Genomic DNA, 22,949 nt, shown 5'->3' with positions numbered 1-22,949 from the left:
AGATTGTAGTTTTCCATCATGCCAAAAGCATTAAAAAAAAAAACCACTAACAGCTATAAAGTGTTCTATGATCTGTAAGTTTAAGCTACAAAGAAAGAATGAACTAATTCTTCAAAAATGTTGACTGCAGGTAGATGAAAATATAATTAAAATTTCAATTGTCAACCATTATAGTGGACTGTAGTAGCTAATATTCCTGTTGTCAGCTTAATTCATGTTCAATGGCAGTTAGAGGTACACATGCCAGTGATGCCCTGTGCCCAGTGTGTGCTGTTTTCGCTGTTTTGTTTTTTACACATTTAAACAAAAACGGTATCTTACAGCGTTCTTCTTTCTCCATATCCTTTAGTTCCTGTTACTCTTTTTGAAGTCTATCCATAGGTCCCCAATGGAAAGATATTTTGAGGTTAAAAAGCATTCTTCTTTACTTACATCAGATTATTCTTGTTTTTCTAAAAAGAACCAAAAGTTTGACATTTACTCACAACTAGAAACTAAATGCCTGCTTCATTTTAGAAAAGAAAAACTGATTATTAGATTAGCTTAGGTTAGCTTAAACTAAGAAAGCCAGTAGAAACTTAATTACAAAATGTACTAAATATTCAGCCAATATTAAACAATATCTTTATTTCTGATACATAATTATTAGACATTTCTATAATGAGGATATATAAGGATAATTTCCTTAGTGTGATAATCCAATCATGTAGTATTTTAGGACCTTTGAATAAATTTTAACAAAATAAAAGAATACCATGCTACTATTATAAAAAGACTTAGTTATACAATTTCAGAATATGGTGTTTATGCAAAGAATCCCTATTTCATTCTAGCAGTTTACAACGAAGAATAAACCAAACTGTACAAACCTGAGTGTGCGTGATGTCATGTACAACTTGGCTTCTTTGCCCCTGTCAGTGAGTGGAGGTCTCAGCAATTGAGATGATGCTTTTCTTAGTGATTGGGTATAAGCAAGTTGTAATGTAGATAGTAATTATTTAGTTTCTTGTGGCTTTTATTTGAAAAAAAACTGGAGGTGTTCCATTTAATGTTTTGAAGAACATGAATATTAACTATATTACAAGTATCCTTTGATTCAGAACTTAGAATTGCACTTTATGTTTATAGGTAATTAAACCCTTTTTGCAAGTTCTAATAATGAGAAAAGTGCTTGGCTTTAAGTTGTAAGGATACAGGTTGGAAGAATATGTTAATAGATTCGTTCATAAAATGGTATCAATAAAGATTTAAAATTTCCATTTTGATTATCACTGGCTTTTATTTATCTCAAATACTAATGATAAATATTTCAACATACTCTCAAGAGAAATTGTGCCACATATGTTACTTCGAGTAAATAGAAAAACTAAGAATAACTTTTGTTGCTATTCTCATGCCAACATGAAAAAAGTAAATTCAATAGGATTAAAATTTTATTGGAAGAAGAGTTTGCAGTCACCTATTAATCCTAAGGACAGTAGGGGCTGAGGTCGTTTGAGCGGGTTGTGTTAAGTAGGATATATGTATCACTGGCCTCCCTGTGGTAAGTCACAGATGTTTGCAACAGGAATCAGACGTACGCAGGTCCGGAGGTTTGTTTTTGTTTTGTTTTTAGCTCTTAATTCACAAAGTAGCAACAGACTCTCACAGCCAATGTTTCAGTTACATTTTTTGAACTCTTACTACGTTCTTTCACCCCAAGGAAAAGATATCAAAGGGGCAATGAGCAGTCTTGATGAGGATGGACAGCACCAACCACACCCAGAACAGCGCAGCCATCAGGTTTAGCCAGGCTGGTCCCTCCAGGGCACAGAAGCACAGAAACCAAAGAACCTCCCCATCAGACAGGAGGCTGGGTGAGCACCTTTCAAGCCCTGGCTGTTTACTCTGATGGTGGGACCGTGGGGGTAATTTAATTATTTATAATTATTATTTTAAAGTATGTAGTAAAGCATTAATAGCAATTACATGAGAGAGTCCTTTAAGAAACATAAGATACAAAAGGAGCATCCTTTCTAAAGTTGGAATGGGAGGTGAGTGAGTTCAGGGGCAGGCAGATGGGGTTTTCACTTTTCTTTCCAAGTTGGTAGAAATCAGCAATATCAACTAATCACTGAGAAATGTAGCTACACCTGGCTTCCATCCTATGCTGTTTGGGTCGGTGGCACCACCTGACCTGTTACTCAAGCCAGAAATACATATGCTAGGTTCTTCTCCCCCTCCCCCATCTTCTCCATTCAAGTAGTTAAAAAAAAACTCTTAATGAGTTCTTTCTTCTTAACTTTTCCCCTAACTCTGCAGCCTCCCCATCCACTTTTGCTACCACCTTAACTCACGGCCCCATCTCCTTGCACTCCAGTAATTCCAAGTTGCCTTCTCTCGCCATCATAACCACCTTCCTCATGCTTTCCCACTTAAAATGGTGTGAGGACTCTCATGGCCTAAGGGAAGGAGCATACTCTTTAACATGGAAAATGAATCCAGCACCTGTCTAAATGACCTGCCTCAGCGTGGTGCCTCCAAAATTTTTTAAAAATTTTAATTTACCAATAGAGGAAGGGGGAGAGAGAAAAACATTGATTTGTGGATCCACTTATTTATACATTCATTGGTTGATTCTTGTATGTGCCCTAACCAGGGATTGAACCCACAATCTTGATCTATTAATGTGATGCTCCAGACAACTGAGCTACCTGTCCAGGGCCACAGTTTTGTTTTGTTTTTTAAAAAGGTCAGATCAGGGTTTTTTCCCACTTAGAGTTCCTTTGCTCCTGTGCCTCTGCCTGAAAGACCCTTCCCTCCTTAAGTCTACCTGGTGAATATTCATCATTCAAGACACAACTTAGGTGTTTCTACCAAGAACAGACTGGTGTCTCCACACCAAAGCCTGGTGTATAGTTCTATCATAGGGGTTATAGCAAATATCCAACTTATTGTTCACAGGTCTCTCTTTCTCTACTAGACTGTAGATCCTTGAGGTAGGAATCATTTCTGAATTGTTGGCACAGCTATAGCACAAAAACGTGCTATAGAGGCCTGTCCCCCTCCTTCCCCACAGAGTTCCCACTGAGTCCTGAAGTCATGTGTCTCCTTCATGAAAGACACAAGTGACTGAACAAATTACAGTCTCTGAACCGAAGGATGGTGGATACAAAGAAGAGAGACAAGCGGTCGCAGTGAAGAGTAAAAGAGTGATGTGGAACACTGGAGCGAAGACCCAAGCTCCTGCTACTGAGGTCACAAGAGCTCCTGGATCCTGCCCTGCTTCTTCCAAGACCTGGTTATCAGCTCTTCTTGATTTCATGTATTCATTATACAATACTAACATTTTCTAGATAAGGTTCTTAACACTCAACTATTTTCCTTGCATTGATTCATGAATATAAAATTATAAACACATGGTATGCTCCAACAAGGTAGGCTCACATCTTAAATGTCTCACATTTTCAATGTGAGAGAACATTGTTTTTCTGTATACTCACTAGGTACTTAATTTTTTTCATTACAAGGAAAAAAATTGAAGACCCCAGCTCCAACAAACAAGGAAACAAACTGTTCTAAATAACTTTTAACAATTTCCCACTGATGGATGAGTATATATATATATATATATATATCTGGCTATTAGAAATTACATCGCTTGTACAGAATCATAAAGTACTGTACTTTTAAAAGCTCTGATTTTTTTAAAACTATTGGATCTCAAACCAAAGTCTCTTCTAGGGATAGGATTGGTCTGCCAGGCTTGGGAAAATAAGGCTCAAATGTTATGGTATCCCAACATCAATACATGAGAGCCAAGAACGTTAAGGAAGAAAATGGGTGGTACCTAACCTTTTACTTACTTTGTGTCTGTAAACTTCTTCTCAAATATTTCCTATATATAAATGCTGATAAAGACATAAAATTTTACATGAATAGTATAATATACATATTTTGCAGCTTCTTTTCTAAAATCAGTTTATAGGAGTTCTTCACAAATTTGGAGTATGAGCCCTTTGTCAGAATGTTAATGTCTTTTGATGAGCAATTTTAGATTTTAGAGAAAGCCCATTAGTCATTTTTTTTCTTTTATGGTTACTGTTGTGTTATAAAAAATCATTGCCTACTCCAAAGTAATTAAAACATTCTCCCTTATTCTCTTCTAAATGCTTTACAGTTTTAGTTTTCACATTTAGGCCCAGGATCCAACTGGAATTATTATTTGTGTATGGTGTGAAGCCAGGATCATATTTTTCCATATGAATAGTCATTAAAATTTTCTTTTGCAACTGGGTAGTTTTCTAATTCTTTTACATATTTTTGTTCCTGAGAACATTTTAAAACATATCTTTAAATCTTAATCTAAGTGACACTCAGTTGATATATTTCTCAATGTAAAAGAATTTTACCTTAAGACTAATATTTTTAAAAGTATCACCCAGGGTAAGATAATCCAGTAGTAAAAATAATCTTCTGGACAAAAGAATTTTATTTCGATCTTCATCAAAATGCAACTCCCTTTTAAAAGCATGGTCATTTAATAAAATTTATAAATTAAATATCTTTACTATAATTTTAAGAGCAATTCTCTGTTGCAATTGTTAAATTTTTTAATTATAAAATTGTACCCTTTGCTTCTGGCAAACAATGAGAGAAAGTGAAGTTTTAGATGTTATTTAACAAATAGTACTGAAAGTTGGAGCTAAAATTTAAAGTGGAAATATGACTGTTTTAAGTGTTTATATATCTACAATGTTTCATGTTACATCTCTTACTGCTACTGTCTGCCTGCAGTGGACCTGAGCCTTGTTGTGTGACATGCATTGACCTAGACGCCTCCATGACATGAGTCTCCCTTAAACTTCACAGCAGCCTGTAAGAGAATTCTCATCCCTCCTCCCCCCACTTTATCAATAAGGAAACCAAGACTGGATAAGGTTAAATATTTTCCCAAATCTATGGCTAGTAAGGGATAGAGGGTGACTGACTGCCTGTAAGGGGAGTCTGTCTGAATTCAAAACCCAAGTTTTTTTCTCTAAATAGAACAACTTTATTCTCTGGGAGAAAATGGTAATAAACAAAAAGTCAAATTACGTTCTTGGTAAATTACTTTTCAGCAAATCAAAGAAGCAAGGGTTTTTCCAAACGCCTTGCTCAGGACTATGCTGGGCACTGTGAAGGACAGGTAAGATGCTCCTCATCATGCAGGACTTTATAATCTAACCGAGGAGACAACATGTACGACACGACTAGTGAACAATATTAAATAGTTAAAGTTAAGTGTTAAAGGAAGATCTGGAGGCCAGTGATGTGGGCACTTCTGGAATGAAGGACTGCGCTGGAGGACCCCGTGCTGACTCACAGGGAGAGGAGGGCCTTGACAGAGCAGAGTCAGTACAGTGGAATCGGAGAAGCCTCTGGAGTTTGGGGGTTTGGCATAAACAAAGAGGCGTTTTAAAATTTTTTCTTCAGCAGAAGTGCTCAGGGTATCTCTGAGTGTGAAGGATGAGGACATGAAGAGCCAGTTCTTGAAATTCCAGAGGCAGAATAAGGGCCTGAACTAAGGTGGTACTGGTGAGAACCCTGAAAATCCTATGATATATTACCATGGGTAAAATTCTCTTCAGTAGTATTTTGCTCACCATACTTCTCACTATCGAGAAGATAAAAAGATTGAAACAAAGAAAACAAAGACATACCATAGTACTCAGCATGCTCCCAACAATATGGAAATTCTAGATCCATACCATTTAATTTATATTGTTTTCAGTAAGTGGATTTGGTTTTGTCATGAAAAAGCTGTTCAGCCCTGTGATAGTTAAAAACATTTTTGAAGCTTTCTTACTCTTCTGTAGTCTTTGGAATACTGGTTCTCCAGGACAATGGCAAGAGGGTGCCACAGACTTTTGGAATCTCTGGAATGTAAATGCCAACAAAATGTGACTCATACCTATCTTACAACACATGGATTCTTTCAGTTATCTTCAGTACATCAAAATTACTTTTTATAAAGGGTTTTAAAATATAATTTTCCTAAATTATTATTAGACTAAGCCGACTGAAATCTCTTCTTCCCAGTCTTTTAGGTAAGTACAGTATTAAAAGGATATACACCTAAATCATAGTAAGTACTCAATGAGTGTTTTTTGATTGGATGAATTGAAGTGTAACTCAATCATCATAATTTATTGGTAATTAATTCAGACCAAAGCAGAGGATTATGAAACCAAAACATGAATCATTTAGAAGAAACTTCTTCTTAGACATTGATTCCAATGGCTTGTTTAAATTCATTATTTTGTGGTTCCAAGATATCATAGAAAACTTGTTTTTTGTCAAAATGGTCTCTAATATAAAGTAAATCTTCAATGGAATAGTTATCATTTTTTCCAGTCCAAACAGTCAGGCTGTACCTGCATTAAAACACACACACACCAGAATTATAAAGTTAAAAGTAAAAGATAAAAAACAACAACGAGGAATTCCAATAAGCCTAAAAATAGTTACTCTCATCTGTCTCTAACCCAAATGCACACACATCTGAAAAAATTAGTTAGCAATGGTGGAATACTTTCCTTTCATCCCTTCATCAACATTTAAGAAACTAGAGAGAAAAAAAATAGCCTTACTATTGCGAAATTAGCTGGTTGCTGCGCCTGAACTATGGGAATGTGAAATGGCTTTAGAAACCCAGACTGACAGCACTGAAAATGGGCCACGTGTTGGACAAAAAACTGAGGAAGTTGCACTTCTGAAGGAATCGTCTCCATAAAAACTATAGCTTTACCCTGGGTTTCCTCAGTAGCCTGACCAGAGTCAAAAGCACAACTGGAAGGGACTGGGAAGAGACAGAAATGTCACTGATGACCCCAACATTCACATTCACTTGTAAGTGGCCCCACTGTTCCTTCTGGGGGGGTTTGTATGAGGCACAGAATGCCAAGAGATGTCATTAAGAATGCCAAATGGTGGGATGGGAATAATAGACAGAAAACTGTACTTGAAAAATAATTAAATAAAAAAATTGAAAAGAAAAAAAAAAGAATGCCAAATGGAATACATTTAGATCCATTTCTGGAGTTAAAAAACAGTAACTACATATATGTGTATACACACACACACATGTATCTGCAGATTTACTATGAATATAAGACTATGCTCAGAATTTTAATGTTATTTAAATTGTATATTTTCATTTCTTCCAGTGACATTACTATTACATTACTATTACATTACCCTTATTGCACCAGAGTCCAGAGAAATGCAAAGCTGTTAAGCAGTTTCATATTTATTTTCCCCATAAGCATGTCAGAATCCAGGGGGAAATCTCCAAAGCATTTTTTCTGGTAATGATAAAAAATAGTCTAACCAAGGTATACATTCTTGTTATATTGACACATCGCTGTCCTTAATGGTGACAGCACTCTGGAAATGTAACCGAGGAAAGTACTTTGGATTTTCTTCCATGGCAGTATTATGTGACAAATCAAAAAGAATTTTTAAATTACAGCTGAGAACACAGAAAAGAAGAAATGAGAATTACTCTGAAAACCTATACTTTTGTTAAAATGACACCTTTACTACTGTATTTGAGCACCATGGTGACAAAGCTGATAAGAAGACACAGATATGAGCTGAGGTTAAATGAAGAGCTTTCCAAGTGATTTTGTGTCTTTTAATCTTCCCTCTCTTGTATTTAAACTGAAAGAGGAAAAATAAAATTGCCTAAGTGTATCTGAAATTGTATTCCTTCAAATTAATTCTCAGGTTTTATTTTTAAAACCCTTTGCATGATGGAGTAAGATATATAGGAAATGCATAAAATATAAATGGGCATTTTAACGAACTATTACAAAGTGGACTCCAGTGTAATCTAAACAAACCGAGAACCAGAACGTCACCAGCCCCTGGGGGGGCGTCTTCCCGTCGCTGCCCCATCACAGGCCTCTCCCCGGGGTCCTCACAGCCGTGGCCATTGTGCAGCCACCTCCTTGCTCTTTGTCACTTACCGGCTATATGTCCACCCCTAAACAATACAGTTTAATTTCTGCCTGTTAACGAACTTAATAGAAATGGAATCATGTTATATAATATTGTTTTGGGTCTTGCTTCTTTGGCTGAATATTGTTTGTGAAATGTATCCAAGTTGAAACATGTAGCTACAATTTACTCACTTTCTTTGGAAAACAGTTTAGCATTATCTACTAAAGTTGAAAACATGAATACCCTATGACCTAGGAATTCTGTTCCTAGAATTTCCTCCTGCAGGACCTTTCTAAACGCAGGTGTGTGTGTGTGTGTGTGTTCCCAGAAGCACTCTTGGTAACAGTCAAACCATGAAACAACCTAAAGGCCATTCAATAATAGAAGAAATGAATAAACTGTGATATACAAATAACAAAATGATAGTTCTTTACAAATGCTATATTGGAGCCCTTCAGACTTACAAAAATCTTTGTGAATTCTATGCCTAACCTGTTTGTGCTCTTCATGGTATCTTCTTTCTGATAGAAAGAATTTCTGAATTGTAATGTATTCAAATTATTCAAACATACCCTTTATGGCTAGTGATTTTTGTATCTTGTTAAGAATTCAATCCCATCCCCAATGTTATGAAGATATCCTCTAGTGATATATTCCATTAAAGCTTTGTTGTTTTGCTTTTCATATTAAAAAAAACTCTGAAAGAGGTGGAGTTAAGAGAAACCCCAAATTAAGGATAGAGGAAAACAAATCGACAACAACAACCAAGAAGAAGAACTAGGGAGAGACTGAAAGAACCCACTCTGTGCAATTCCACGGAGGGAAAAACCAAGGAGGTGTCACATGAAGGGGATGACTGCAGTACTTCATTAAATGTTGCAGAGGTTAAACATGTGGCTTGCACACAGTGTGACCTTCAAATGAGAAATTTCAGGACAGTGACTGGCTGCATAAGAAATGGAAGATAAGAAAATTGAGACAGAATATAGAGAAAGAAATGGGACAGTGGGAAGACCCTGTTTGAACACGGCAGCCTAACGTCAGTGTTGCTTCCATTTTCTCCTAAGAATCATCCCAAAGCAGCAAAAAGAACAAAAGAATTAGAATAGAAACATGATATTCAATGAAATTAAGAAAGAGTTGAGACTGAAAATTACAAAACAGGCAAAAGGTAGCCAGTAGCAATAGACTACAGCCAGGTGGGTATAGAAGGAGGTGGAGCTTGCCCATGTACACAGTTTACAGAGGAAGCCTACAAATGATGCTTACAGGTGAGGGGCATATTCCACCTAAATACTTTGCAGGGCTCCAAGTGGGACCTTTCCTGGGTTACATTTGGTCCCACAAAGCAGTGGAGACAAGTAAGGAGTTCACGCAGGAAAGCCAAAGGGAATAAGACTACTCCCTGAGGCAATCCAAAATTTTATATTTAAGAGACAGATGAAAGATTTTATTTAAAGATGCCACAGCTGCCTATCTTCACTGGCTGGAAAGAAGTTAAAGGTTAAACAAACTCACACATAAGACTGTCTGGGTCATAAGAACCACAGTCCTGGTTACCCTAAAATATGAACTTTGGACAAGTAGCTGGTCCAGGAAAAACTCACTTTATTTAAAGCAGAGTAATCAAAATAAATTTGGCAGAAGTTTAATACAAGAGAGTAAAACAAAGTACAAGAAAAAAACAAATGGCAGATGGAGTAATAGAAACCTCATCTTTAAATAATTACCAAATAGCTGAAATGGATATAAAACAAACAAACAAAAAGAATGCCACAAAGCAGATGAAAACCACAACCAAATATTTTTAAATGATGCAATTGCCTCTTTGAAGAAAGAACATAAAGTACAGATATGAGCACGTGGAAGAGGTTTACAAGACAACAGACAAGAGATGGAACATTAATTGGCAGAACTAGGAAAGAAGTAGAAAATTAATAATATTACAGAAACAAGGTGAAATCTGAAGGTATACAAGAAGAACACAGACATTATTGAAAATACTGTAAGGAACAGAGAGACAAATTATAAAATCAAGTAAAATAAAAATGCAAATAGTTAAAAGAAAAGAGAGACCAAAGAGAAAATGATGACAAAGATAAGCAAAGGAGATCTAAATATTCATAACTATAGTCCCTAAAAGAGAAATCATAGTGTTATAAATGCAATAGAACAAGTATATAAAAATGTAATTCACAGGAATATTACAGAAAAGAACATTTGAATCTACATATTGAAAAGGAGACCACATCCTGAAAAAGCTGGTACAGATTGGTCCATATCAAGACACAACCTGAAGAACCCCTTCTACATTCAGCCTCCCATACTTCCCCACCAAATCAAGTCACTTATAAAGGCAAAAAAATAATCAGGCTGGCTTCCGCTTCTCCACATCGAGGTGCACACTGGAAAACAGAGGAGCAATCCTTTCAAAGTCCTGTGAGCCAAGAATTCTGTGGCCAGCCAATCTATCATTAAGTACAAAGTACAAAGGTGGACATCAAGGAAAAGAGTGCAGTCAACTAAAATTAGGCCAGAGGCCATGAATAAATACACTAATTTTATTATTGCTCATAGAAATTAACAGGTATCTATAAAGAAGTAGATTAAGCATATTTGATGAAGCAGCAGTAATACATAACCAATAGAAAAAAACTAACTGCCCAAATTATCAGAATTAAAAACACAAAAAGAAAAATAACTACACTGAAATGTTTTTTAAAGCTATACATATAGCAAGTATACTAGTTTTTAAAATAACAGAGGCAAGACCAAACATCTGTATTACAAATAAATAAGTTAAATTCTTATTTTAAAAGAAGACGACAGATTAGATTAATGGGAGCCAGGTAGCTAAGCATCTGATAAGGAATTTAGCAACAAGGAAAGGGAGGAGGGTAGAAAGGACCCTGAGGGGTTGGGTTAAAATTGGAACTGTCAGTGGGAACTCACGGGTTGTTTAGAAACATATTCGCACACAGACGGGTAGAGAAATGGTTACAGATATACATACATGGGCATGTGTGTAGGTGTGTATGTATGGATGTATGTATGCATACATATATATTTCCCAGCTCTGTCCATTGAGAGATCCTAGAAGCAATAACACCCTAGTAGCAATGATTATACTGAACTCTCAGATTTTGCTTTCTAAATACCACCTGCCACTATAATCAAGCAGGAATCCTTGAAGAAGTGGATGATTTGAGAACTGGGGCAAGGAAAGTACATGACACTGCCAAGAATGCAAGAACTGAGATCTGTCATGAGGAAATACAAAACTGCCCCAGACTGAGAACATCCTTCATAACAAAAGGCCTGTACCCTTTCAGACTGTCAAGGATATGAGAGAGGGGAAAGTTGGGGACTATCCCAGGTTGGAGGTGACTGATGTGACATGACAACAATGTGCAGTACATTCCCTTGGAGAGTTTCCTGGACTACAAAGAAATAAGAAGCACTGTTGGAATGGTTGGTTGCGTCGTGCATGGCAGTGTTGCTTTAACACTGATTTCCTCATTGCGGGTTTCATAATAGTAACGTAGAGGAGTGTCCTTGTTTTGGGTGGTACCCACCAGAGAACTAACAGCGAATGGGGATCATGCCAGAAAAAATATAAATAGAAAAAGAGAAAGAGGGAGTGTGGGAGGAAATGAAAGAGAGAATGAATAAACATAGGAAAATATTAACAATTTTCTGGGTAAAGGAGATGTAGTTTTTTGCAACTTTTCTGTAGGTCTAAAACTATTTTTTAATGACAATAAAACATCCTTTAAAAAGTCAATAAAAAAATAAAACTACAAATTTATTTACCAAACAAAGGATAAGGCAAAGTTATTCAAGACAAACAAAAAAGACAATATGAATTTGGATTTTTAAAAATCATTACACAAGACCAAGAAAGAGACCTTTTAATGATAAAGGCATAATTCTTCATGAAGATAAAACAGGTCAAAGAAATTTCATTGTCTTAGTGCTCAGAAGGCAATGGAAACGTTGCAGTGTGCGAGGGATGAGAAGCTCTAAAGACAGACTTCCAGTCTAGATGGCAGCACAGGTAAACACAGCTTGCCTCCTCACACAACGACATCAAAGTTACACAAAAGTATAGAAGAAGAATCACTCAGAAATCAAGCTGAATGGAAGTCTGACAACTGTGGAATTAAAGAAAACATATCCATCCAGGCTGGTAGGAAGGGCAGAGACATGGAATGGGCTGGTCCCACATCTATGTGTGGAGGATAAAAATTCAGGAGGGATAACTTGGGAGTGAGGAGTCCCAGACTCACACCATTCCGCTAGCCTACGGTTCCAGTGCCAAGAGGACAAATCACCATAACTTCTGGCTGCAAAATCCAGCAGGGATTGAATCAGTAGTAGAAACTTCTGGAATCCCAAGCACTTCCCCTTAAAGAACCCATACATGGAGTTACTCAGATTTACTACCTCTGAGCTCCAGCACTGGGGTAGCAGCTTGAAAGGCACTAGTGGCATACAGGGAGAGACTGAAGTTTTCTAGCAACAAGATGAGAGCTGAGGGACAGTTTTCTTCTAGAGAGAAAGGCGGACGGACAGAGGCCATTGACCATTTTTTAAGCACTCCCCTGACAGAACCACAGAGCCAGCAGGCAGGTGGCATATCTGAGTCTCCATTAACCTGGATAACAATGTTTGCCCTGCTCTGGAAATCCCCTGAGACTCTGTCCTACCCATCTTACAAGCCCACCCAAACTGTTAACTGCGACTTTTCCATGTGACTTGGCTCATGCTTCACAACTCCCTAAATCCTATCAAACAAGCAACAAGTGGCCTCAGTAAGCCCTGTACCCTTGTACCTCTGGCTAAGTGGCCCCACAGTAGCACTAGCAGAAGGCAACCTGAATTCACAGTTTGACTTCTCCTGGGAACCTCCAAGCCCAGCACAAGTAGCAGCCATCTCAGACTGATTTACAGCTCAGGCACTGTGGCCCCAGGCAGGACAAAGGTGGGGGCTGACAAGGGCCTGTACCACCTGGAAAACCCCAGAGCCTGCACACCCAATGGACAGCTACGGACCATATCAGAAAACCACCACCCTGCCCCTGCACAGCCAATCCTCTATGGAGGGTGGAGATTGGTGGTGGTGAGTGGTCATAGCCAATCCTTGCAGCTGACTGGCCAGGGTAAATCCATGCCATTGATCTGCCAACAGCAATCAAGTTTCAACTACAAGAGGAGGGTGTACTCAGCTCACATGGAGGGTACACATCGAGAACCCAGCTTGAGGGATAGGGAAGCTATGCCACTGGACCCTACAGGATACCTACTCTATTAGGCCACGCTACCAAGAAAGGGAGTCATAGAAGCTCTACCTACTGCATAGAAACAAAGACAGGGAGGCTGCCAAAATGAGGAGACAAGGAACCACGGCCCTAGTGAAAGAACTCCAGAAAAATGAAAGATCAAAACTCCAGAAAAAGAGCTAAACAAAATGTAGAGGAGCAGTCTATTCAATGCAGAGTTCAAAACATTGGTTAAAAGGATGCTTAAAGAACTTAGTGAGGACTTCAATAGCATAATAAAGGTGCAGACAAAAATGAAGGATACACTAATTGAAATGAAGAACAATTTATAGGGAAATGACAGAAGAGTAGATGAAGCAGAGAATGAAACCAATGATTTGGAACACAAGGAAGCAAAAAACAACCACTCAGAACAACAAGAAAAAAGAATGATAAAAACAAAAATAATGTAAGCAGCCTCTGGGACAAGTTCAAGTTTCAATATTTGCATCATAGGGGTGCCAGAAGGAGAAGAGGAAGAGCAAGAAATTGGAAATCAATTTGAAAAAATAATGAAAGAAAAGTTTCCTAATTTGATGAGGAAAACAGACATGCAAGTCCAGGAAAAACAGAAAGTCCAAACAAGATAGATTCAAAGATGTCCAACCCAAGACATGTCATAATCAAAGTGCCAAAGGTTAAAGATAAAGAGAGAATCTTAAAAGCAGCTAGAGAAAAGCAGTTAGTTACCTATGAGGGAGTTCTCATAAGACTGTCAGCTGGCCCTGGCTGGTGTAGCTCAGTGGATTGAGCATGGACCTGCGAACCACACAATCGCGGTTCGATTCCCAGTCAGGGCACATGCCTGGGTTGCAGGCCAGTTCCCAGTTCCCGGCAGGGGATGCACAAGAGGCAACCATGCATTGATATTTCTCTCTCTCTCTCTCTCTCTCTCTCTCTCTCCTTCCCTTCCCCTCTAAGATAAATAAATAAAATCTTTTTTTAAAAAAAGACTGTCAGCTGATTTCTCAAAAGAAACTTTGCAGGCTAGAAGGGAGTAGCAAGAAATTCAAAGTCATGAAGACTAAGGGCTTACAGTCACGACTGCTCTACCCACCAGGAAATACATCATTTAGAATTGAAAGGCAGATAAAGAGTTTCCCAGACAAGAAAAAACTAAAGGAGTTCTATCATCACTAGACCATTATTATATGAAATGTTAAAGGAGCTTATTTAAGAAAAAGAAGATGAAAGCCAATAAAACAGCCAAATATATAAATCTATCAAGAATTGAATTTAAAAAAAAACAAACTAAGCAAATAAGAACAGAGACAGAATTATGGATACAGAGCACATTTTCATGGTTTCCAGATGGGAGGGGGTGTGGGGGAATGAGTAAAGAGTTGAGGGCATTAAGAAGTACAAATAGGTAGTTACAGAATAGCCACGGGGATACAAAGTACAGTTTAGGAAATGGAGCAGCCTAAGAACCTATGTATGACCATGGACATGAACAATGGTGTGGGGATTGCCTGAGGGAATGGGGGATGCTATGTGGAGATGGGCAAAGAAGGAAAAATTGGGACAACTGTAATAGCATAATCAATAATATATAATTAGAAGGAAAAAAATCAATTGGCATGTCCTAGGGTGAAGCTAAACAAATAAATAAATAAATAAATCGGGTTGCATTTCCACTTCTAAGCTGAAAAGACAGATGAAAAGCTATGTGGAGAAATAAAGTAAAAAAAAAAAAGAATTTTAGACATGGTTCATCTAATTCCAAAACAAAATCCTGTTTGTGTTTTTACTGTGATCTCATCAAATGTTTATCTTAATGATGCAGAGTCTTACTAACCAAGAACAATGTTTATGTTTCTGTTTACTCAAGTGTTTTTTGTATCCTTCTGTAGAATTTAAATCTTTTCTTCACAGAAAAAGATAAAACTGATATGAATATGCACCAAATGTTCATATCATGAACATTTAATAAGGAAACACTATAAAGGTAGAAGAGGAAACAGAAAACAACATTTTAGTAGTTGGCGACTTTAACTCTCTTAGTTGGTAAGAGAGCAAGTGGCCAAAATATTAAAGATGCCATATATTCGCACACATGCAAAATGACGCAGTCAAAAGGTTGCTCGTTATCACATTGGCTGTAATATCTAAGATTAGAAACACCCTTTCTGCCCATTAGCATGAGGCTGGTTAAATTCTAGTACATAATACACAAATACGATGCAGCTAGAAAGGAAAAACAAGGAACATTTAAAGAGATCCAAGACATACTGCTAAGTTAAAAAAAAAGAACCGAAGCAAGGTGTGTAATATGCTACCTTTTGTTTTTAAAAGGAAGGGAAAAGAAGACTCCTTCTTTGCATTCATTCATACGCATAAAAAACTACTAACTGTGGCTGTATGAGAAACTAAAAAATGTGGTTGGAGAGGTTGGGCAGAACTGGGTGAACCCATTCTTTGGGTTTTGAGCTTCACGAATGTATCACTTATTCAAAGGACTAAATTAAACATATTTTTAAAGCAAACAAAAAGACATAAAAGACTTATGAAACATAACCAATAATGTATGTTAATGTGTCAACAAAACCTGCAATTTACTCCTTTCTTTCCTACATAACAGTCCCCTGAGTCCTAACTAGACACAAGATTTTACAAAATAACAGCTACATCTCCCAGCTTCACCTAAAGCCAGGTACAGGCACATGACTAAGTTACAACCAAGGAGTGTGTGCAATTTCTAAGTCATGTCCTTGAAGGAGAGTGACAGGCCCTGAGTTTCTCTTTCTCCCCTCCTCCAGAAGCTCTCCTTCTACCAACAGAACCTCAGATGTGGCAATAATCAATCTGACGAAGAATAAAGAGGTTAATGACCTAAGGAACATGAAGCACCAAGACAGGAGGATTCTGGGCCCTGTCACTGTAAAGCAGACTTACTTAAGTTACTGTTAATTTAGGTTTCTGTTTGTAACAGCTATATAATATCCTCAGAAGATACATAAATTCATTAAAATATCCATATATTAAGCCATTAATAAAACATTAATAAAATATATAAAGTAAAAATAATAGAGACATTATCTGATTACCATAAACTTAAAAAACTATTAACAAAGCCAAAATAAAAAAATAATTCTACTACCTAGATGCCTAAACAAATTTATCCTAAAACAACTTTTGAGGCAAAGGAAATAAGCCACCGTTGCAGAATATTTTAAATTAATAGTGATGACAACCTACACATAAAAAACAATAAAATACAGCGAAAGCAGTGGTCACAGAAAATAGTTATTGCCTTAAATTCTTATATTAATACATATACTAATATATATAAATGGAAAATAAATAACTTGAGTATCCAACTCAAGAAATCAGAAAATACTATATAACAGTTTTAAAAGCTAAAAGGCAAAAATTAGCAAGTCATAAACCAGAAAAATAAATAAATCCAAGATCTAGTTCTTAAAAAAAAGAGAGATAAATCATCATCTAGTTTAATCAAGAAGCAAGAAGAAAAGCTAAAAAAAACAACATAGGAAATTATTTTAAAGACACAGAAGAAACTAAAAGAATAAGAAACCATTTTAAGTGTCTATGTATAAATGAATTTTAAAATCTAGATGAGATGAACAATTTCCTAGGAAAATACAATATATCAAAACTCACTCCCAAAGAAACAGAAAATCCAAGTATACCATTTACCATATAAAAAATAGGAAAAATTTTTATGAGTTAAGCTTTCCCCAAAGCACAAGGTTTAGAAGGCTTCACAAGTGGGTTTACCAAGTCAAGTACAGGCCATTTCAATGTTACTTTGAACAACTCAGAACACATAAAAGGAATGAAAGGTGCTACCTAAAAACTGAAAAGGAAAAAAAGCTACAGATCAATCTCACTTTCTTCCTGTCTTTTTTGATTTGAGAGAGAGAGAAAGAGAGGGAGAGAGAGAGAGAATACTGATCTGTTGTTCCACTTATTTATGCATTCATTGATTGTTTCTGGTAAGTGCCCTTGACCAGGGATTGAACCTGCAACCTTGGCATTGAGGACAAAGCTCTAACTAACTGAGCTATCTAGCCAGGGAAATCTCATTTCTTTCCTGCCTTCCTTCCTTCCATTTCTTTCTTTCTCTTTTTAATAGATTTAATTTATTTATTCTTAGAGATGGGGGAAGGGAGGGAGAAAGAGAGGCAGAGAAACATGAACATGGATCAGCCGCCTCTCCCATGTGCCCCAGTCAGGGATGGCCGGCAACCCAGGCATGTGCCCTAACAGTTCATGGAACCAGCGACCTTTTGCTTCGCTGGACAATGCCCAACCAACTGAGCTACACCAATCAGGGCAGGGCAACCTCATCTTCAAATGCAGAAATCCTAGGTAAAATATTAGCAATGAAAATGCAGCAGCACCTTAAAAGAATAATTTGTGATCAAGCAGGATTTGTTCTGGGAATGTGAGGATGGTTCAATATTGTAGAGATTAAAATAATTTATTAATAGATAGAAGAAGAAAACATGGTTATTTTCATAAAAATTAAAAAGGTATTTGGTAAAATTTCAATGTCCACAGGAATATGCGTGCTTCTTTAATGTATGAATGTCTGTTTTTCTTAGTCTCTACAATATGGTAAATTATCAAACTGACTCTTTTACTGGATGATTTGTGAAAATTCATTATTTGTTAAAATTCTTTACATCTGACAAATGTATTGAGGATAGTTTTACCAGAATTTCTCCATTTTTATGTATTCAAATATATCCAACTGTCCTTTTATAGCTCTAGGGTTTGTACCATACTAAGAAAGGTCTTCACTATTCTAAAACTATATAAAATTGTCTGTTTTTTTCTTTATGCATTTAATATTTGATGTTTAAATCTTTAATTCCTCTGGAAATTACTTTGGAAGAAGCATTAAGGAAAGGTGCTTTGCTTTTCCTACATAGTTGACCTGTTGACCCAACATAAGATATCAATTAAACTTTTGTACCAATGCCTTAAAATGCCAGCTATTCTCTATACTGAGTTCCAGGATAGATTTGGGTTTATTTCTGGACTTTCCCTGCTCTTATACTGACTAATCTATTGAAAAAAACAGCATCAAAACTGTTTCAATATCTGCACCTCTGTAATATATATTAAAATTTAATAGATGGTCCAACAAATTTTTGCTACATATCAAAATGACAAAAGTTTTTATGGAATAGACTCCTGAAATTATAATTCAGAGGGAAACTAATTTATCCATTTTTGCCTTTTTGTGAATGTATAACAATGAAAAAAGTGACATTCACTGGCTACCTATTATGTGAACAAACAGAAATAGATGTTAAGATTCATTGAGAAGCTTCCTTCAAGTGCGGGCGTCTGTGTGCTTACAGAATCAGTGTTCATTCTCTCTCACACACACTGTCTTGACATAATCAGTTTCCATCCTCTGCCTCTGTCTCTCATACACACTCATACACATACACCGTACGGTTAAACTTACACATACCTGTGTGATTTCTTTAACAGCCAAAGTAACTGAGAACAAGACTGCCTGACTAACGCTGCTCTGACAGGAAACGTCACAGGCTGACTGAGTTCACTGCAGACGCATTCCATCTCCTTCACCATTGTCCAACTGTAGCCTGAAATGAAAAGGAAGACATTTAACTTTCTAATCACAACACTAAAGCCAATTAAATAAACACTAAATGACATATGCAAATTCATAGGTCATTCATATAAATTTCCATTTGAATTCAAAGTGAATTAAAATACCACTTAATGCAAGAAAATATTTTAGATGGAAAATGTAGATAAAAATCAAATTTAATATTGTGCCACAAGTGATCTACAGCAAATTTAATTAAAATTTAAACATTAAAAAGAACTTATTAATATCACAAAGCAAAGAAAGCGAATTTTGACACAGTGGCCTCTTTAAAGATTCTAAGATTCTTAGGTACTTGCTCATCATTAATACTCTCTCTATAAGCTAAGATTTTCCATTTGTGTTAATTAAATTTTCTTTACCAAGAGAAAGATGGGTACTAGTTTATTAGCTGTTTAAGTAATAATTAACTTGAATTTTTAAAAATTTATTTATTTATTACTTTTTTATTGAATATATTGAGTAACATTTAACTTCAATTTTTAAATTTTCAGCTAGTCTAGATTTCAAATACATTTTACCTAAAATAGAAATAGTGGTGAAATTGTCTTTTATATATGTGTGTTTTAAATCATATTAGAACATTGTGGAAAACACACATAATTGTTTTATAAACAATTTCAGGAAAAAATTATATTTTCAAAATAACCCTAAACTCTATTAAAAGCAGGTTGTAAAAGGTTTCGGTCAGTGAGAGAACATTTTACATAAAGCTTACATGAATACATTAGTTTAGCAGCTAATTTCTCATGAAAGAAGGAAAATTATTTCCTTTAAAATATGAAAAATTATATATTATAATTAGAAAAAATGCTAACAGAATATACATACTTACATTACTATAAAGTTCTAAACTTTTTTTTCTAAAATCTCTGGCCTAAGAAGTAAGAGAGGATAAAACACACGCTGGTAGCAAAAAGGGCCAGTGGGGAAAAGCAGCCTTAAAACCTTCAACGCCCACACAACTTAAAGACCTGGTTTAACCCAGTCCAAGCCCGCGGTTAAAGCCTGAGTTAAACAGTGACTAAAAGGAGCTCAGGGTCAGTAAGGAAGCTACTAAATCATTTCTAGTTTACCTTCTTTAAACACTTTACATTTTAAGGCTACATTTTTGAATGAAACTAATAAAAATTTAAATGATTAGAACATTGAACTAGAATTAAGTTAAAACATTATTTTTTTTCTCTCAATCATATCAATTGTTGCTCCAGGGGGTTATAACCTAAACGTCACTAGGTAGCAGTTATTCTAATATCATGTTAGACTTAAAAACTTTATATCTAAAAACAATAATAGCAAATAAATAAGTAATAAAAAATGCCCTGAACACAGGATAAAGGCTAACATTTCCACAGGTTCTGAGTACCTTCTTAGTTTATCGTTTTTACCATATGGACAGACGCCCTAGAGCACCTGATTGCTTACTGGCTGTTTACCTGGAAATCCCTACCTAGGGACATATGAAGAAATAGAAAGATGAGTAAGTGTGACAAGTTTCAGCCAGGAAAATGAAGCTGAAAGTATCAGATGCACCTGTAGGACTTTGTGAAGAAGAGGTCGCACCTAGAGGAAAGTCTCGAGGCCTCCCACTCTCCTGTCCGGCCAAAGACAGCACGGTGGCAGCAAGGTCCCAGCACCTCCGCTGGAGCCCCTTGCACCGTCTAGGGGGCTCTTCGACCACACCCCTACCCCCTCTGGCCTCACACCACTGAAGAGCTTTTAGGACCACTTCTTCATCTTTCATCTGACACAGGGAGTTTGCTTCACAGCCAAATGAAAACAAATACAATACAGTGTTTTACAAGTTCAAAGAGACCAACTCGGGATTTGTTTAATGAGGCAGCTTTCACTACTCTAGACCTTGCAAATGAGTAATTCTTGTGGAAGCTTGGTAATAGAATGTCAGCAATGAATGCAGTGTCTATCTGACATAGTAGAAAGAAGAATCATACACACATCTTTAGGGCCAGACCTTTCTCTCCATAGGCTTTTATATTTTGTGGAATGTGGTTTTTGCTTTGTATTAAAGGTATTTATTTTTATATTAGGAGTATATTTTAATTTGACCAAGAAGAAGTACATTTTTGAAATTATTACCTTCATTGACTTTCTCGGGATGCCATCCTGTTGTCCAACCCAGGGAAAATGTCACGTCTGGAAAGAAGGATGTCACTGTGTCTATAAAAGGTTTTGCATTTACTACTCTGCTATTCCCATTTGGACCAGGAAGAATATCAGCATTAATCCACACAGGACGCTTCAGATGCCTCTTCACATTTTCCAAGAGCATCATGGATGGTTCTACAGCTGCCAGACTGAAATTACAGTTTGTTATCAATGAGAGATAGTCATAAAGTAAGAATAAAAAAGGTTATTTTAGACCCATAGTTTTAATGTTCTCAAATTCATAATAAAAGTATAATATAATAGTGCTGGCCAGATAGCTCAGTTGGTTGGAACACTGTCCCATGCACCAAAGGGTTGCAGGTTTGATTCCCTGTCATGGCACAAACCTAGGTCGCAGGTTTGATCCCCAGTCGGGGTGCATACAGGAGGCAACCGATCTTCCTTCCTTCCCTCCTTCCTCCCTCTCCCTCTCTTCCCCTTCCCATCTCTAAAAATCAATAAATATATCCTCAGGTGAGGAGTATCTTTTAAAAAAGTATAGTATAATAATGCCTGAATTAAATAAAATCAAAGATCACATAGCACCAGAGAGGAAAGTTAACATATGCCATTCACAAAATGTTCACTTATTATTCATGAAGGCACCTTAAAGTTTCCATAACTGTCTGAATAATGACAACTGTGGACAGATGGAGGACAGGTTGACGGGCTGGAGGACAATTGTGGACAGGTTTCAAAACTGCATATTAGGATCACCCAGTATAAAAACAATTTGAGAAAAGATACAGAGTCATTAATCAGAGAATATATAAATAAGGTTTTAAAATCAGAGAAACTCATAATCTACAAATTCACACTGATGAAAATATTCCAAGTGCACACAGGCACCACATCTCTAGTCGTAGCTCATGACCTTGGGGAAAAGGACCTCTTTTCTTTCATGTATTCTTGTGTGAATCTGGACAACAAACACATTTCTGAAAATGACTGCAAAGTATAAAATTATAAAATTTCCTTAGGGCTTTTACAAACTTCATTTTTCCCTTTATCGTAAACACATTTTCTGGAAAGTAGAGACAACTATGTTTTAGTTATTTTTAAAGAAAGAAGCAACTTCGCTCTTTTTATTTCCCAACATCAATTCTGACAACTAGAGATTTGGAAACAATAAGATTTAGTTTTTTGTTTTTCAATTTTGTTTATACTCACACAAGGACATTTTTTCATTGCCTTTAGAGAGAAAGGGAAGGAGAGAGGAAAGGAGAGAAACATGGATGGGTTGCCTCCTGCCCGGGTCTGGGATTGAACCTGCAACCCAGGCATGTGCTCTGACCAGGAATCAAACTCACAACCTTTCGGTTTTACAGGATGACACTCTAGTCAACTAAGCCACACTGGTGGGGGCAACAATATTTTAGTCAGCTTGCATAATTTTTCCTTTTAAAAATGTATACACAAACTTTACTGGAAAACTACACTAGTTATAATTCTGAACTACTTCTAAACATTTAAAGCCTATGTTGATTTCTAAGAAAATTAGCTTTTAATGAAAACTGCAATGGGAAGCAAAGAATTTTGGAGATGGGTGTTAGAGGGAAAAACGTCAGCATCCTCTTCTCTCATTTCTTTCTACCTAAGGGACTGAAGTCCTTCTGCCTATGCTTCTACTGCTTTTCACTCCACTCCTGTTGAGCCCCCTATTTTAAGAAGAGAAAACTGATAACCCCATAATTTCTTGGGTCATGTTTATTAGTGAGCAAGGGCTACTGTGCATTAAAAACAGAGGGAACCAGCCTGTAGCCTTTCACTCTGCTCCCATGTAATAAGCTCTTTTTTCTCCCTCTTCTGCCCCTGGAATGGAGGCCCTATATATGTATATAAATTAAAATTTTTTTTAATTACTGTTTACCTTCATATTGGTT

General features: G+C 36.5%; 1 protein-coding gene across 2 annotated transcripts in view; it reads right to left on the bottom strand.

Annotated features, from left to right (window-relative positions):
• Positions 1-6,153: 6,153 nt before the first annotated feature.
• Positions 6,154-22,949, bottom strand: part of FAM151B (family with sequence similarity 151 member B) — a 33,818-nt gene continuing 17,022 nt past the window's right edge. For both annotated transcript variants that reach the window (XM_037032364.1, XM_037032365.1), the window contains exons 4-6: positions 20,998-21,215; positions 18,739-18,874; positions 6,154-6,395 (exon numbers count right to left, since the gene is read on the bottom strand). In XM_037032364.1, coding sequence (XP_036888259.1) covers positions 6,242-6,395; positions 18,739-18,874; positions 20,998-21,215 — 508 coding nt within the window. In that variant the 3' untranslated portion in view covers positions 6,154-6,241. The remainder of the gene's footprint in view (positions 6,396-18,738; positions 18,875-20,997; positions 21,216-22,949) is intronic.

The sequence above is a fragment of the Sturnira hondurensis genome, unplaced genomic scaffold (assembly GCF_014824575.4).
Source record: "Sturnira hondurensis isolate 20B ecotype Veracruz unplaced genomic scaffold, ASM1482457v3 Scaffold0021354, whole genome shotgun sequence".
In the NCBI taxonomy this organism is placed as follows: domain Eukaryota; kingdom Metazoa; phylum Chordata; class Mammalia; order Chiroptera; family Phyllostomidae; genus Sturnira; species Sturnira hondurensis.
Note: the sequence above shows the minus strand (reverse complement) of the source record. Positions and strands in the feature narration are given on the sequence as shown.